Genomic DNA, 16,842 nt, shown 5'->3' with positions numbered 1-16,842 from the left:
CTGGAGGGGCCCCAAGTGAGCACAAGAGGGGGGGGCCCTGCCTGCCTACTCGACTCCCTATCACTCCAGTCTCAGTGTAGGTGGTAACCCAGTCAATCAAGGCTGCTCTTTGCTTGAAAGAACCTGGCAGGTGCCCCATCACCACACCAGAGGAGCAGGGCAGAAACAGGCAGCCAAAATAATCAAGCAGTAGGCTTGCAACAATTGAAGACTTAAGAAAGAGGTAATGAAAGGGACACAATAGCTTAGTGTGTAGGAAATGGAGAGAAATGTTTCTCTCACTTCTTACGGGGCTTGCGCACACATCCTCAGAGCCCCACCACACACTTCCTTTCAATTTATGAAGGGTTGTGTGTTCCATTAACCCTCCACTGTGGTTGTTAGAGGGGCACAGGAAACTTTCTAGGCTAGGAGGGCCAGAGTTACCCACTAAGAGGAGGAAGGCAGGACTGAAAAGGAGGAAGTGAGAACTTCCCCTGCAGTTACAGCATCAAACATTGTTGCTAGTCAGGGCAGCAAATCCTGGCTGTGATGCCTTCATACCTTGTAAGAACACAAAATGTGATCACAGTCCTGGGCCTCCAACCCCATTCAGAGAATCAACAGACTCCCTCCAGTCAAAAAGAGTGAACCAGGCTCCCAGCAAGTGCCATGAACTAGACATGAAGCCAGTGTGGCATTTGAATGGCCAGAGATTTAGCTTTAAGCCAGCTTTGTGCACACTCCTGATCTCTATCCAGCAGAGGGCTATCGAAGCCTACTAGCCATGATGGCTATGCTCATGATGGGCCATTGCCTGATGCAGCAGATTCTGTGCTCTTATGTTAAGATCCCAAAGGCGCCCTTCAGGTGTTGCTGCCGCCAAGCCAGACACCTCCTTGGATTAAAAATGATAGCAAGCAGCATGGACGTTAATAAGTTAAAATGTTTAATTATATTTATGTTACATTCTTTGCTTATAAAAGTAGCTGATTTAGGTTATCAAAGATTAAGCATTAAGGCAATGGCAGATAAAGGAGGACATTGTTTTGTCACAAAACATGACATACCACAGTCAAGATCCAGTGGGCAGACTGGATTTTTAATATAAAAACTCACTGTGCTTTATAGTGCTGCTAACACAGTAGCAGCTGCTTCTTCCCACCTGACCTGTGCTCCAGAATTAAAAAGTATGTACATGTCTTTACATTTTTAAAAAAACACACAATTACTGCAAAATCTAATTTTCTGAATATACAAAACTATTTTTTACACAAGCCCTGCCTATAGTTACTAGTCCTCGGCCTTCACAGTGTGATCTCTTCCCGCAAGAGGAACTGCTGGATGAATTGCTGAGCTTTCCGCTTCTCGGCAATGCCTGGCTTGGTGTGACCAGGAGGGGGACGGAGCAGTAGCCCCCCGAATATGCTACCTGCACAGGAAACATGATAAAAAAAATCCATTAGTGTTTGCATACAAAAGTGGCATCTGAGTTCCATGTAAGGAGCTATCAAGGGGGATGCCTGCCCTTCTCAAGGCCCACTGCACCAGCTGATGGTTTTTTGGCACAGTGTCCCGAATATTTAAATGCACAGGAGTTGAGATGCCAGCTCACCACCTCCACTTGGCTCAACCTATGTTTTGAAACAAGCTGCTCCAGGGCATAGTTAAATGAGCTGCATTCCTGTCAAGTGTGTGACATGCCAAAACATTTAAATCAAATAGGTCACGACCCCATTTATCCCAGTTCAATTATCCTAGGATCATCCACCAAAGCCAGGATCAGTTCTCACCAAGAATATTCACATCCAAGTGGTTTTTCACAGAGTGCTGCAGTAGTTCCCGCAGAAATGCTATCAGATAACTGAAGACGTTTTTATGACACTTGGGCAGCGTGGAAACCACCTGGGAACAACAGAGAAGGAAGCTGTTGCACGCATGCAAACACACTTCCCCCACTAAGGGACCAGGGCATTACATGTCTCCCATTTTGGCAGCCGGCCTCTACTGGCTCACCTGATTGCTCAGCACATGGCTATCAGCAGCCTCCAAGCACTTGTCGTACAGCGTGTAGCAGATGACAGGCTCAGGAAGACTCTCCAAGAAGAGCAGCAAAGCTTCCGCCACCGAGTGGTTGCTGCCATCTGGCCAGTGATGTTTAAGGAACAGGCAATCGCCAAGATGAGGCCAGTGCCAGCTGCAATGCTGAGACACTGGGAAAGCCCACTCACCCATAAGGAGGCACAAGCATAGGGGGCTGCACAACCACAGAGGCAGTAAAAAAATGCAAGATGACAACTAGCTGCAATAAGGTATTCACAGGGAGAGAAATGTTTGCCTCATCTGGCGCAGAAACCCAGCTCATAGGTAGCTGGGATGGGGATTGGGTTGACTGAACTGCTAAGGGAGGGAGGGGGTAAACATGTACTTTGCAGAGAGGATCAGCAGACTCCACGGTAATGAAGTAGAATTGCATCTTATGCAGGGGTTACGTTCCAGAAACACCAGAAGGCTTTCCCAGTGTGGCAAGAGCATTTAAGCCCTCTGCCTTGCTTGCATTTAACTTGTAGAATTTCAACCAGCCTGCCTTCAACCGCATATGGTTGAAATCGTGCATAATATGCAATTGTACTGTACTGAATTACAAGGGGTGGGAGAGAGAAAGATAATGCCAGTCCCTCTTTCAAACACACTTCCTCCAAGGATACTGAGCGTATCCATCATCCCTGTGTCCAGGCAATCACGGATCTGTTCAAACTCGACCCTCAGGCCCGGCTGCTGGAAGAGGTCCTCCTGCAAACGTGAGCAGCCACAGTGAAAGGCAAAGAAGGCAAAAAAAGATCAGTTTCACTTTGCTAGATCTGCTGGAAGTGCCTTCCTGTGGAGCTGCACCCATGAATACAATCACACATCCCAAGGGCACAATGAACCCAATGCAGCCAAACTCCAGGGCACAAACAGTGTAGAAGCCCCCTTGTTAGTTAGCAAGCACCATACTGTTCATTCCCCAGCATTTAATGAGCGCTCCTGCCCCTGCTGGGCTTTGCCAAAGCTAAGCTCCTATCCTTCCCTCTTCCCATAACAAGGCCAAGCACACAAAAGGAAGTTCAGGTCCAGGGGCATCCTTCAAACCTGCTGGCAAGCATTGCGGTACAGGTGGTCAACCATCATCCACAACTCCTTAGGAATGTCCAAGGGCTTCTCGGGCCAGGAGGCATCATTGTCACTTGACCACAATGGCAGCAGAACCTGGAAGGGAGCAACAGGGTTGGCGAAAGGCCATAATCTCAGTGGTAGAGCACCTGCTCTACATGCAGAAGACTCCAAAGCTCAATTCCCTATGGCATCTCCAGGTAGGACAGGGAATGCACACACACCCCGCCGCCGCCTGAAGAGCCATAGCCAGTCAGTGTGAACAGTCCTGGACTGGAAGGACTGTGTAGTCTGAGGCAGCATCCTCTGCAAAGCAGCATTGCACATGAAGCAAGAGTTGGAAGGTCCCCAAAGAGACACCTAGTCTGCAATCCTCCTCCCAAGCCAACTCCCTCCAAATGTCTTTGGGATGAAGGGCAGCAGACTTGGTTCGCCATAAGAACTCACTAGCTTCCTGATGGCCTCTGGCGACATCTCTTGGATGGGCTCCCTCATGTGGCACAGGGTCTGCAGGGGGCACCCGAAGCAGCTGGGCAGGTAGTTCCCTGACACGGGCAAGAAGTAATCTTTGCCCCGGTCAAGGTGCAGCACCAGGATGTCCTCCAGCTGGTCCTCTCCAGAGTTCAAGTGCGTTGCTGTTGACTTGTTCACAAACAGTTCCAACTCGACCGTCACCTCGGCATCTTCAGGGAGAAGGAAGATGGACAGTTTGACAACACCAAGCCTCAAAGCATCTCGCAACCACATGTAGTTTGTGGGGTGGGGAGAAAGAGGAGGAAAGATGGATCCCTACAAGGAAGGTCCCTGATGGAAGATGAGCAAGCTCCTGCTGAAAGAAAGATTCCAGAGCAAACCCACAAAATGCTCACCCAGCCCCACTGTCAACACACACCGGGATCCACAGCGTCAAAGGCCTCAAAGGATAAACTGAGAGCTAGTGTGGTGTAATGGTTAGAACGCTGGACTAGGACTTGGGAGAGACCAAGGTTTGAATCTCCACAGGGTTGTTGCTGTGGGGATTAAATGAGGAAGGGGGGAAAACCATGTACACCACTCTAGAGCTCCTTGGAGAAAAAGGCGGGGTATAAATACAAATAAATAAATACAAACTGAGGGGCCTGGAGCTGCTCACCTGACAACATCTCCAAGAAAAGGGGAGGGGTGGCTGCTTTGTGAGTCCAAAGAGCTGCAGGCAGAAGACTGTCTGGGTCCCTGGATGAGGCATCGACAGAGTCTGCTCATGGATACACAGAGCCCTCCCTGCCCTGACAGCTGGTGAAATGCAAAAGGTACTTCGTGTCGCAATAAATCTGTCTTTAATTTTTTGCTGGACTTTTGCTGTTCTTGCTACAAACACGGCTATTCTCCAGATCAATGAAGTGATATTTCAATTTGTGAGCAACTGTGGCTATTGGGGCTCTGAACCAGATTTGTCTGAAGCTTGAATCAAACTGAGCATATTTGGAGGGCCTTGGATGGATCAGGTGCACACAGCCACAGGATGCTGAATCAGCTTGGGCTGGCCAAGAGCAATCTGTGGCTGTCACCCGGGGGGAGGATCAGGTAGGAAGGGTGGTAAAACACCATGAAAAGACAGAGACCTCCCAGCTCACCAGGTAACAGGAAGCCCTTGTTGGGGTTTGCCATCAGCCATGGCTTGCAGTAGGCCTCTTCGTCCAGCTTGTTGATGAACTCAAACTGGCAAGGAACGGGCCCATTGTGGATGGTGAAGGACGCCATCTGGAGCTGCATGTACTTCACATCCTTGAAGAGGAACTGTGGGTGGGGAAAAGAACCACAAACACGGAGGAGAAGGGTGGGAAAGAAAAGGGGACTTGTGCTTATGTAGCCTGGAGAAGAGACTAAGAGGAGATAGGAAAGCCATCTTCAAATAACTGAAGAGCTGTCTCCATAGAAGATGGAGCAAGCTTGTTTTCTCCTGCTCCAGAGGGGAGGACCTGAACCAATGGAAGTGACAAGGGACAAGGAAGGGGATTCCAATTAAAGGTTAGGAAGAAGTTTCTGAGGGTAAGAGCCATTCGGCAGTGCAACAGAGTCCCTCGGAAGGTGGTGCACTCTCCTTCATTGGAGGGTTTCCAACAGAGGTCAGACAGACAGCTGTCAGGGATTCTGTAGCTGTGATTCCTGCATGCCAGAGGTTGGACCCTAAATTACCCTTGAGGTCCCTTCAAACTCTACAATTCTATGAACTAAGGGCTTGACCTCAAGCTCCACTGAACATCCAGGTCCCCGCGGCAAGCTTGGGAAAGAGGTCCGCTGGGAGGCTCGTTCTGTGGAATGCCATGAATTTGCCGTGCCCCAAACGTGGCCTTGAGCCAGCAGGCCCAGTGGGGCTGTATCTCCAGAAGCAAGCCTCTTGATGCTGCCCACTGGCCAGGTCAGCAGCAGCAACATATCCTACCTCCCTCTTGGAGAGGGTGACTGACGGGATGCTGGCGTTCTCCATCTTGTCCAAGGAGCGCACTATGTCTTCGAAGGATCTGCGGTAGAGCTCCTTGTCCACCACCTTCACCTGAATGGAACACGCAGCAGCAGAAGGGTCACTGGGGGGAGAAGGAGGGAGAGACAGAGAGGAGGAGGTTCCCCCGCCCGGGAGTCCTCAGCATCACCTGCCATATTAACTAAGCACCCAACACCCAAGCTGCAGAGGAAGCTGGCTGTCAAACGCATCCCATGGGGCACCATGTGGTAGGTGCCCAGGAAAGACCTACAGAAAGGAGGCCCAAGATTTGATTTGATTTTTTGAAGGTGGAAGATGCAGCATTTGCTTGTGCAGCACAGTGTCTGGCCAGCTTCAGAGCTAGCCAAGGTTGCTGGGATTCTGGGTTGGACTAGATGACCCTTGGGGTGCCCTTCCAACTCTATGATTCTGTGGAAGAGAAGGAGAGGGTGGCAAAACGGAGGAAGCCAGAGTGATGGGAGCCCTCCCCAGGCTCTCACACCAGCTGGGCTTGCGGGAGGCGGATGCCTACCCCAATGTCAAAGATGGCACTGACTGGCTTGTGGTCGCTGCCCCTCAAGGCCATGTGGCTCCGGTAGCTCAGCTGAGAGATATTCTTCCCTCTCCACAGGATCCGGTCACACCAGGCTGGCGTGCGGCATTTCTCACTGCATGGGAGGCAAAGCAAGGAGAAGAACGGTCATTTCGGCCACCAGACTTGGCTCCGTCCATTCTGCTGTTGCTCTGTCAGGAGGAGAGCACATGAAGACTGTGGAAACAGCAGACAGCGTCTGCAATACCCTGAGAGATGGGAGACCTCAGTCACTCCATACCCAAAATGAAAGGAGTCCCTGCCAGAAGAAAACTAGCATATCAGACATGCTGGTTCCAGCTTAGTCCTCTCCTCAATACGCTAGTTTTCTATGGAGTGGGGATCTATTGTGTGGAGGAACGTTTTGCTCTGGGTGTACCAGCTGTTTTCAACCCAAGAACAAAGCCTTGCCATCTTCTGAGATGTAGGAGTCACTGGCAGCCCACAATTGAAGTCTGCAGGGACGGTTTCTAGAGATGTCCTAGGAATGGGGGTCCGCATTGCCCCATTAGCTTCCCCATACTCCACACGGATGTTGCTGTTCTATTAATTCAGCTGCTCTGGAAAGTGTGAGTGGACTGGCGCCAGGCTTAAGAGCCACATGGGATGAGCCTGGAAAAAGAACAAGTGCACCCCACTGGAAACCTCCCAAAAGGGAATTATGTAACTGCCAAATAAAATTACAAGGCTGCTGTAAACTACATCAGGAGAGGTTAGCTTCCTAAGTCCAGGGACATTGTTGATGTTGTTTAATTTATTACCCACCCTTCACTCCAAGATCTCAGTGCAGACTGCAACAATTTAAAATACAACATTAAAAACTTTTTTTAAAAAAACCCCAACTTAGTTTAAAAATGCAACCACAAAAAATAACATCTCATAAAAATAACAGTAACATGTAATAAAAAGTAACCAAAAGTTCATAGTTGCTTATTTTTAGATCTGCAGTCTTTCTGCACTAGAAATCTCCAAGGCCTCTTTCTAAACAGAGATGACTTTTCCCATGTCGTGGGATACATCCAGTAAAATACACCCTTTCATGCCATTTTAAAGTCCAACTACAGTGGTACCTTGCGTTAAGAACTTAATTCGTTCTGGAGGTCTGTTCTTAACCTGAAACTGTTCTTAACCTGAAGTACAACTTTAGCTAATGAGGCCTCCAGCTGCCGTCACGCCGCCGGAACGCGATTTCTGTTCTCATCCTGAAGCAAAGTTCTTAACCTGAGGTACTATTTCTGGGTTAGCGGAGTCTGTAACCTGAAGCGTCTGTAACCCGAGGTACCACTGTACTGACCAAAAGTGGCAGCTTTCAAAATGGTGGGAAGGGCTGCCACATCCCCTTGCCGGCATTAAGCCAAGGGGAACATTTTGCTTTTGCTTCCCCCAGTTTGTAAGCCCTCTGAGGTGGGGCCATCACTAGCTTGTGTATTTCAGGGGGGTTTTCTCCAAAGCAGCATTCTAAGAGCTATTAACTGGGTTAAAAAAAAACAAAACAGAAGCTCACAGGTTAAAATGGCTTTGCATGCGTGTGGTTTTTTTGGTCTAGTCTTGTGCAGATGCTACAGAGAAGCATCTGCACAAGAGAAGCCTCTGGCTGTTCTGGACCATCACCACTTCCCTGTTAGAGTTGGCGGCATGCAAAGAACAGAGCACCCAAAATGGCTGTGGCGCTCCTGACAAGCCTACCTGGTGTCCCAGTCATCAGACCCAGTGTTGTATTTGTACGTTGGCTGGAAGGAAATCTCTCCCTCCAGGAAGCCTTCAAAGACCGCCTTGGCCTCCATCTGCTTTTTCAGCTGAGAAGGAAAGAGAGCGGAGAGGTGAAACTGAGCAGCAAAGCATCTTTTGAACCCAAGCCTCCCTCGGGATTGTCCACGCCTCCCTTCCCGCTTTCTTGCAGCAAATCCTGCCTCCTGATACAGGCCAACCACGTCCATTAGAACTCCTGACTTAGTAGAGCAAAATAGTTGATTGGTTATGCTACATGTCTTAAGGCTCCTTTGGAACTCACTGGGACTGTTTTCAGTCTTGATGGAATAACAATCCAGTTGTGTTTTGTTAAATTTGCTTACAGATTTCTCAAAAATTGAATGAAAACATTTATTCAAAGGAGAAGTAAAGGGACTCTTGTAGCTGAAAGATTCCCCAGCCATTCCTAGCCACTTTCTGGAACCAGCTGCAGCAACAGAGCAGCATTCCCCAACACCTGCCCTGGCCCCATGAATGCCGCAAGAGCTCTGCACTCTCTCTTTGGAAGGTTGACCCTTGTTGGAAGGCAGATCTCGCCTGCCTACCGAAAGCTCCCTCACATACTTGGTCATGCTGATAAAGGGTGGCGTAATCGTGGGCCTCCACCAGCTTCTTCACCCGCTCCACGTCCTGCTCCTCCAGCCTGTAGTTCAAGTCTCCCAGCCACAAGACCACACTGCAAGGGAGGCGCTGGTGTAAGGAAATGGCTCCAGCACCCTTGAGGCTCTTCATAGCTCCCATTCCCAGCCACGTAGCCCCAAGACGCACAGTGTCAACCCAGCAAATGAAGAGATGTTCCCAGCTCCTTGCCCACCCACAACCTTCCTAGTTCCTCCTACTAACTTGGAAGCAAATCAGTGACCACCAGAAGGTCTGGGAAATAGATGGTCCTTCACACAAGTCCTAGACTTGAAGCCACCTCACATAGCTAGGAGGCGGAAGACAGGCAGCAGACTACAGTGCTGGCAAAGAGAGCTGCTTTGAGACTGGTGGTGATTTCCCCAAATAAATATGCAGTCCTCCAGTTGGATTCCAAATCCCAATAGTACAGCCAAGGCCAGGGATGATGGGAACTGTAGTCCAGAGGACTCCCATCACTGTCTTGGCTGATGAAATAAGCAGCACAACCAAACTATAGATTACACAGCAGATACATGCAACTGTCTCCTGGGAGAGGCTTTTTCCAAAAGCAAATGAAAAGCAACTATAGAAGTCTACGAGCACAAGGAGGGAGAGCTGCTGTTGCTGAATTCCTTTCCTTCCAGCTGTTTCTCCATCCAAAACGCCCTCCTTCATGGGAGAAAGACACCGTGCAAGATGGGGTGGGGTTGTACTTTGAAAGGGAAAACGCCAGGAAGGAATGGGGTTAAGCAGCCACTCCCCAAACTGCTTTTCATTTTTTAAAAAGAAAGAAACGGTAGGTAATAGAATCAAATTTACGTGAAGCCAAACAAATATTAAAAAATTAGGGAAATGGGGTGAGGTGGGGGGTGAAGAGAAACAAGGCCCTGAGGAGACATACCATAAGAAGACAACAAAAAACACAGTTCAGATGGGTGGGGTACAAATAATAAAATTATTATTATTATTCCCCAACCCATAAAGCCAAGTTTCCATATTTGCTCCACAACTTCACAGAAGAGGCTGGATCCTTTCCCACTTGCTTCCCTCCCCCTGCCCCCACTTACTCGTGCTTGCCAATGGTGAGGGGTGGGAGGCCTGGCTCTGGCGGGCAGAACTGCATGCGTCCACAGATATCACGGAAGTCCTGGTTCCGCCGCTCGTACTCCTCGGTGTGGGCTGCCAGGTGGGCGTTCACGAAGCAGACGGTGGTGTTGTGGAACCGGAAGCGGATGGCCACTCCCCCCTTGTTGCCCTTCATTCGCAGCAGAAGAGAAGCCGGGAGAGAGAGTGAAGGTGGCGACTCTATTCCCTGCCTGCTATGGAAGGAGCAGGCAGAACAGACTCCAAAGCAACCAGCCAAGACCTCTCTGAAGCAAGCAGGAAGGTGCAAAGAGAGGGCCTACAAAGCAGGGGGTGGCTAACCTTTTGGGGGCCAAGGGGCTAAAAAAAAAAAAAAACTATGTAGAAGTGGGCATGGCCAAGTATTAATTAAAGGAGAAATTTTGATGACTGACAAAAACTTTTGGGCATCACAGAATCATTGCGGAGGACCCACAGGAGCAGATAGTGCAAAGTCAGAGTGGTTATAGTGTCAGACTAGGATCAGGGAGAAACCAGGGTTTGAATCCCCGCTCAGCCACGAATTCTATTGGATGACTTTGGGCCAGTCACAGCCTCACCTACCTCACAGGGCTGTTGGGAAGATAAAATGCAAAGGAGAAGTGTGCGCACCACACTGAACTCTTTGCAAAAGAATGGTGTATAAATGCAATAATAGTAACAACCTTTTAAAAAAAAGTTTTTAAAAAAGTTTGGCAAATTGTGGGGGTGGGGTTGAGTTGGGACCCCTCAAAACCTTTTGAGGGTCCAGATGCAGCCCACGTTCTGCAGGGGAGCCTGGTACCCAGGCCAAACAAAGCCCAGAGGCCCCCTCATGTCCATCTCCTGCAAGAGTAGATGAGATAGATGAGGGGGCACCACCCTACAAGGCTCTCACAGAGAGAGGTCTGGGTGGCCCCAGAATGGCAACAGCAGACCCTTCCCCTGATGAATACTCACCATCCTCCCCATGATGCCCGTGCCAACCGTCTCGGCCTCCACCTCAGAAACATGCACAGCGAGCTCAGTCCTGACGTAGAATAGCATCAGGATGCCAACAAGCCGGATAAGCTTTACCTGCATGTTAACCAGGGAAACAAAGACACAAAGGCTATAGAATAACAGGTCTGTAGAGAAATGACCTCTTGGGGCCATTTAGTTCACACCCCTGCAATGCAGGAATCACAGCTCAGCAATCCCCAACAGATGGCCATCCAACTTCTGCTTAAAAACCTCCAGTGAAGGAGACTCCACCACCTTACTATCAAAGTCCTTCCTAATGTTTAGTCGAAACCTCCTTTGTTGTCATTTGAGTCCACTGGTTCGTGTCCTGCCCCCTGGAGCAGCAGAAAACAAGTTTTCTCCATGTGACAGCCCTCCAGATATTTGAAGATGGCTCTTATATCACCTCCCAGTCTCCTCTTCTCCAGGTTAAACATCCTCAACTCCCTCAACTGTTCCTCATCAGGCTTGTTTTCCATGCCCTTTATTGGTTGCCCTCTGCTAACGTTCCAGCTTGCCAATATGCCAGGTGTGACCTCACTGGCTGCTGCTCACATTGCCCTGGAAGGAAAATGGAATCCCCCCCCCCCGTCCTTGCAGAAGGCCCCTTTTTGCCTTCCCCATCACCTGTGGACTTGGAAAAGGCATGAGCCTCTTTTACAGTCCTTCACAGGGAAGCACGTCCCCTTGTCCCCAACCCCTGCCATTAACTATGGCAGCCGAGAGGCCAAAAGTGCCATGAGTGCCAAGAAAAACAAACATGGAGTCCAGCATGCTTCCCGTTGCACAGCTTGCAGACTGTTCGTGCCGATCCAAAAGTCCTCTGCCTCCCTGGCCGTTAGCAGAGCGATCGCAGCAGTTAGAAACAATTGCAGCATGTGGGTAATAAATTCAGAACAGACACAAGGCATTCCTTATCTTCTTAGCCTTTAATCAAGTAGAATAACAGCATAAATCAGCCTGGCGAAAGCTCGCCCATTCTCTCCCTCTCGCATAGCGCACCAGAGGCAAACTGAAACACTCAGAGTCAAACCACTCCCATTGAGTGTTTGTAACCAAGCCTCAGGAAAGAGACGTCACCAGAACTCTGTAACCCTGTGAGTTCTGAAACCAATAACATTAACCTCTTCTGCAGAACATCCCGCCCCCAAACACACACACAGAGGGCTGCATGAAGGGGCAGAAGAGCCTCAGGGAGAAAGAGGGGGTCACTGGGTCCTCTCAGCAGCTGAAGCCAGCTCACCTTGGCATACTTGGCCTCCGGGTGAAGGCTCTCGGTCACAGCTTTGAACCATTCCTCTTCTTTTGGCGTGTCATTGAAGAAAAAGGCCTCTTTGCTCAGGTCAAGCTCCTGGAAGCTGCATTCAAGAGAGCAAACCATGAGCTAGGGGCATACCCTCCCTCCATGGAGAAGAACCCAAGAAGAACCTGCTGGATCAGGTCAATGGCCCATAGAGTCCAGCATCCTCTTTGCCCGATAATAAATGTTGGAAATGTAAGGAAACTGAAGGTACATTCTTTCACCTTTGGTAGACGTGCCCAAGGATTAAGGCTTTCTGGGAGATGATTTATAATGAACTGAAAAGGGTATTTAAATATACCTTTCTGAAGAAACCAGAGGCTTTCTCCTGGGCATAGTCGGCCAATTGGTGCTAAAGAAGGATAGAACTTTCTTTATGTATGCCACAACAGCAGCAAGAATACTTATTGCAAAGTATTGGAAGACACAAGATCTACCCACCCTGGAAGAATGGCAGATGAAGGTGATGGACTACATGGAACTGGCGGAAATGACTGGCAGAATCCAAGACCAGGGAGAAGAGTCGGTGGAAGAAGATTGGAAGAAATTTAAAGACTATGTACAGAAATATTGTAAAATTAATGAATGTTAGAATGATGTCAGAATGAAGTTAAGTGGGTCAATTAAACCAGATGGCATCCAAGTGTTAAGTGCTCACACACGTGTATCCAAGTGGGCAATGCTCATCAAGTGGAGGAGGAGGAGGAGGAGGAGGAAGACGACTAGGGCAGGAGGGGATGCCAGGTGCAAAGCCCTCCCACCTAGCTCACCAGGTGACCTGAGAGTGAGTCACTGCCTTTCAGGCTCGCCTACCTCACATGGCTGATGTATAGACAGAATGAGGAGGGGATGACCCATGCATGTTACTTTCGCTCCTGGAGGAGATAAAAGGTGGACGAGAAACATAACAATAAATGGATAAGAAAAGCGTACCCCACACAGTAAATGTCTGGGGGCTCAGCATCGTGGCTCAGCCAGGGCTGGAGAGTCTCCTTGGGCGACTGGCCATTCACGTTGTATGTGCCCACGAAAAACCTGTCAAGAAACACACAAAATCTTGCTCCAAATCTTGCGAACAACCTCTGCCGCACCAGTACAGGAGGAGGAGGAACCCCACTGCCATTTCTACACCCAGGCCCAGCTGCCCTGGCACCCGAGTGAGAGCCAGCGTAGTGCAATGATTCAAGTGTTGGTCTAGGACCTGGGAAACCAGGGTTTGAATCCCCTCTCAGCTATGAAACTGAGCCCTTGGGGGCCAGTCACTGCTTCTCAGCAAACCCTACCTCACAAGGTCGTTGTGGGGGTTAAATGAGGAAGGGGAGAAACACGCACCTATGCCACCTTGAGCTCACCAGAGAAAAAGGTGGAATATGAATGCAATAAATAAATAAAATTAGTAGGCAAATAGCCAAGGGGCTTGTGCATTTGTGGTGTAAAAGGCTCAGGGTCATTCCCCCTGGGGGAAGCGTGAAGCTGCCTTTGCCACACACACACACCCGGCATTGCTCTCTCAGAATCACCCTTACTTGAAGCCCTGGAGGTATGTGTACTCGTCCTCCTTCTGCAGGAGCTGAGACTTGATGATGGTGTCTCTCAGCCCAAAGGTCTGCATGGACAAGCCCCGCATCTCCTCTGACACCAGCACACTGGAGGACCGGACCATCTCGCTAGTGATGTCATTCTTGGGCTTGTTGGGCCTGGAAATGAGAGGAAAGGGCAGAGGGAGGGAGGAAGATTGGGGAGGGGGGCAGGGGTTGGTTTATTTCAGGTGTTGTTGCTATCGGCAGAAAGCAAAGCGGAGCCAGGAGCCCCACGCTGGCACAAGGAGGGCCAAGGTGGGGCTGCAACACTAGCCCACATGCCTCCCCCTCACTGCCTTGAGTCAGTGCCAGGAGGAAAAACCCACTTTGTTCTACACTTACAAGTGTTGCATCCTCAGGACCACTGCCCCCCTTACAGGTCTGCAAGAGGAAAGGTGAGGACTGCCTCCCCTTAGATACAGGGTCTTATCTGGCACTTTGGAGCTGTGGGCCCAATCCAATTTGGGAGCCTTGCACAAGCACACGGTAGGGGTTGTCCTTTGCTTCCAAATTGCTATAGTACACGTCAGGCAGGTTACTCTTTAAAACAGTGGTTCCCAAAGTGGTGCCCTCTGAGGGGCTGTGGGATTCCCTGCATAGGGGGTGCTAAGAGGCGGGGGGGGAGTGCTGCAGGTGCAAATGACTATCAGACTTAGAAAAGTTGGTAACACTAGATAAAAGTTCATTCATTTTGTTGAATTAAACCAATTAGTTCTACAGTGATACCTCGGGTTAAGTACTTAATTCGTTCCGGAGGTCCGTTCTTAAACTGAAACTGTTCTTAACCTGAAGCACCACTTTAGCTAATGGGGCCTCCTGCTGCTGCCGCGCCACCAGAGCACGATTTCTGTTCTCATCCTGAAGCAAAGTTCTTAACCCAAGGTAATATTTCTGGGTCAGCAGAGTCTGTAACTTGAAGCATATGTAACCCGAGGTACCACTCTAATTGGATTATGAATAAATATGCAATTGTTACTGTGTGCTATTATTATGTTATTATCTTCCTTAGTGGGTCATGCAAACCACTATTCTGAATAATGCCTTTTATAGAACCAAGGGGCCAGTGGCCAGATAAGGTTTGGGAACCACTGCTATAAAGAGAGAGGGAAGGGATAGTAAAAGAAATTTCAGGGAGGTTCTGCTCCTGTTAACTTTTGGAAGTCTGCCTGAGAAAAAGACACCCTCTGAACCGCAATCCAAGCCTGCCAACCCCAGAAGCAAAAGGCACAGAGGCACTCTGACCCCATTACGTTACATGTTTCCAAGGCTGGCTGTGGCTGTCATGTTCAACTTACTTGGGAACGGCAGCAGCAGGACTGGCACCACTTGTGCTGCCCATCTGGTTCATAGCTGGTGGCTGTTTCCCTTTCTGCTTTGGGTCCTCATTCCCAGCAACTCCTAGAAGCAAAAGGAAGCCCATGAAAGCTGTCTGTCTCTGACCAGTGCCTGGGAAATCTCAGCCTGCCCAAGGCTGACTCTCAGAGAAGGAGGAGGCTCCTCCTTATCTCGGCTTCACCATTCCTTGGGGTGGGGGGAAGGGCAGGCTGCCAGAATGCTGTGCTCCTCACAGCTGGTCTCAGGGATGGCCAAGCGGGAAAAGATGAACATAGCAAGAGGGAGAACTTGGGAGGAAAGCGAGCAAGCTGCCTTTTAGCACAGATCAGAGCCACAGGCCACAATGAGAGCAGAAGCAGCGAGTCCTGTGGGCTAGGGAAGAGGATTCAGCATAGCCAATGGCAGCCTCCCAGATCCAAATTCCCGCTCCTGCCTTCTCCAAGGGATTAATGTTCTGGTCCTACACAAACACCACCTTTTCTCTGCCACCCCTTACTAGTCTGAAAAGCAGGCACCAGGACAATCACGTGCCCCAAAGAAACAGCAATGTCAGCTGTGCTTCACGTTACTGGTTTTTTAGACTACTTAATTACAAGTGGTCTTTGACTTCACCTGCAAAAGCACACCCCTCCATCAGCTCCTGAGACAGACAGATGCCAATGGTGTTATTAGCAGATTATCCAAATGCCAATGGTGTTATTAGTTTTTCACATTATGTTTCTTCCAGGCCAGAAGTAGAGTATTAAAATCACGGGGTGCAGGCAAAGCTGCCCATTTTGCAACCCTCTCTGCACCAGATAAGCCTGCCTGAGCAAAGCCAGAAACATCTAAAGTGATTCAGCAGCATGGAGCGGGGGAGGTTGAGTCCACAAATAGCACACGGACACACCAATCACTCACAATCTCTTACATTCCTAGATATTGAGCTTTTGATGGTGCTCTATTTTTGTTTTTAAGTCACATTTCAAAGCTCAAGGAACCAATGGATCCACATACTGGGGAGGGGGGTCTTCCAGGGTACTGAAAAAGAAGTGCAACCACAGTCACAATTTACAAACCTTCAAACTTCAGAAGTTTGAATATTTGAAACTGAGTTCTGATTAATGCTTTAGGAACCCTGAACTTTTTTAAACAGCAGGTTAAGCTCCCTCCTAAAGCCCAATATCCCAGTGTCCAAAATGAGGAATACTGTCTGTAAAGAATTTTCTTTCGGTAGACTACGGATCAAGTGTTTGTGAGTAAGCTCCACTTTCAACATCTCTATATTCTTTTGGCTGAAACGGCAACATCCGCTCCTCTTGGTAATCCACTTTCTGCAGGATGACGAAAGGAAGAGGCACTGGGGTGGAGGGAGAGAAACCAGCCGAACTTCTCTGAGGCCAGAAGCAGCCCAACCGCTGCTGCCCTCGCAGGCAAGCCCAGGCCAGGCAAGAGCATCGGATGGGGTGGGGGATTGCACCACCCCCACCCACCAGGAAAGCCTGAAGCCAGCCGTGCCTGGGACTGGGGAAAAGAGCCTTGAAATTGCAACATTACAGAGCTTCCTGCCTCCACATGGAGCATCGCCAGGCAGCAGGTGGGGGCTGCTTGGGCAGAGAAGTAAAGTGTTGGGAGGGGGGATCCCTTAGCCCTGAAGCCCACCGCGCCCAGAGAGCATTTTCCCCGCAGGCAGAATGGGCTCCCAGCCAGGAACCAGCAGGTGCTGCTGCTTCTGCTGCAGGAGCAACCAGGGACCCGAGACGAGCGGGCGGCTGCCTGCCGCCAAAGGATTTCCTGCCGCCGGGCCAACGGATCTCTCCCGACTCCTCCCTGCAGAGGAGCCCGGCTCTCTCCATCCCTCCAGGCAGGGCAAAAGCCGCTTTGGGCGTGTGGAAAATGCAGCCAAAGTACAAGGGTGAAATCCTCCTCCTCCTCCCGAGTAGCTGCCTGCGCGGAAGAAGCGCCAGCCGAGGAAAAGGCGGGTAGCCCG

The 16,842-nt window shown here is 49.8% G+C and overlaps 1 protein-coding gene across 5 annotated transcripts in view; it reads right to left on the bottom strand.

Annotated features, from left to right (window-relative positions):
• Positions 1-907: 907 nt before the first annotated feature.
• INPP5B (inositol polyphosphate-5-phosphatase B) overlaps positions 908-16,842 on the bottom strand; it is a 21,146-nt gene continuing 5,211 nt past the window's right edge. For 4 of the 5 annotated variants that reach the window (XM_083511453.1, XM_083511452.1, XM_083511454.1 and 1 more), the window contains 17 exons: positions 14,834-14,936; positions 13,485-13,655; positions 12,892-12,993; positions 11,902-12,016; positions 10,617-10,733; positions 9,623-9,810; positions 8,499-8,610; positions 7,872-7,981; positions 6,126-6,261; positions 5,555-5,665; positions 4,746-4,908; positions 3,580-3,815; positions 3,112-3,228; positions 2,688-2,772; positions 1,996-2,123; positions 1,773-1,884; positions 908-1,411 (listed from right to left, as the gene is read on the bottom strand). In XM_083511453.1, coding sequence (XP_083367579.1) covers positions 1,287-1,411; positions 1,773-1,884; positions 1,996-2,123; positions 2,688-2,772; positions 3,112-3,228; positions 3,580-3,815; positions 4,746-4,908; positions 5,555-5,665; positions 6,126-6,261; positions 7,872-7,981; positions 8,499-8,610; positions 9,623-9,810; positions 10,617-10,733; positions 11,902-12,016; positions 12,892-12,993; positions 13,485-13,655; positions 14,834-14,936 — 2,231 coding nt within the window. In that variant the 3' untranslated portion in view covers positions 908-1,286. Of the gene's footprint in view, positions 1,412-1,772; positions 1,885-1,995; positions 2,124-2,687; positions 2,773-3,111; positions 3,229-3,579; positions 3,816-4,745; positions 4,909-5,554; positions 5,666-6,125; positions 6,262-7,871; positions 7,982-8,498; positions 8,611-9,622; positions 9,811-10,616; positions 10,734-11,901; positions 12,017-12,891; positions 12,994-13,484; positions 13,656-14,833; positions 14,937-15,773; positions 16,632-16,842 lie in introns of those variants that run through there. The other variant, XM_083511456.1, reaches the window with a different exon arrangement.

Source organism: Podarcis liolepis (assembly GCF_965112155.1).
Source record: "Podarcis liolepis genome assembly, chromosome: 7".
NCBI classification, from domain to species: domain Eukaryota; kingdom Metazoa; phylum Chordata; class Lepidosauria; order Squamata; family Lacertidae; genus Podarcis; species Podarcis liolepis.
This window is presented reverse-complemented; position numbering and strand designations above follow the sequence as displayed.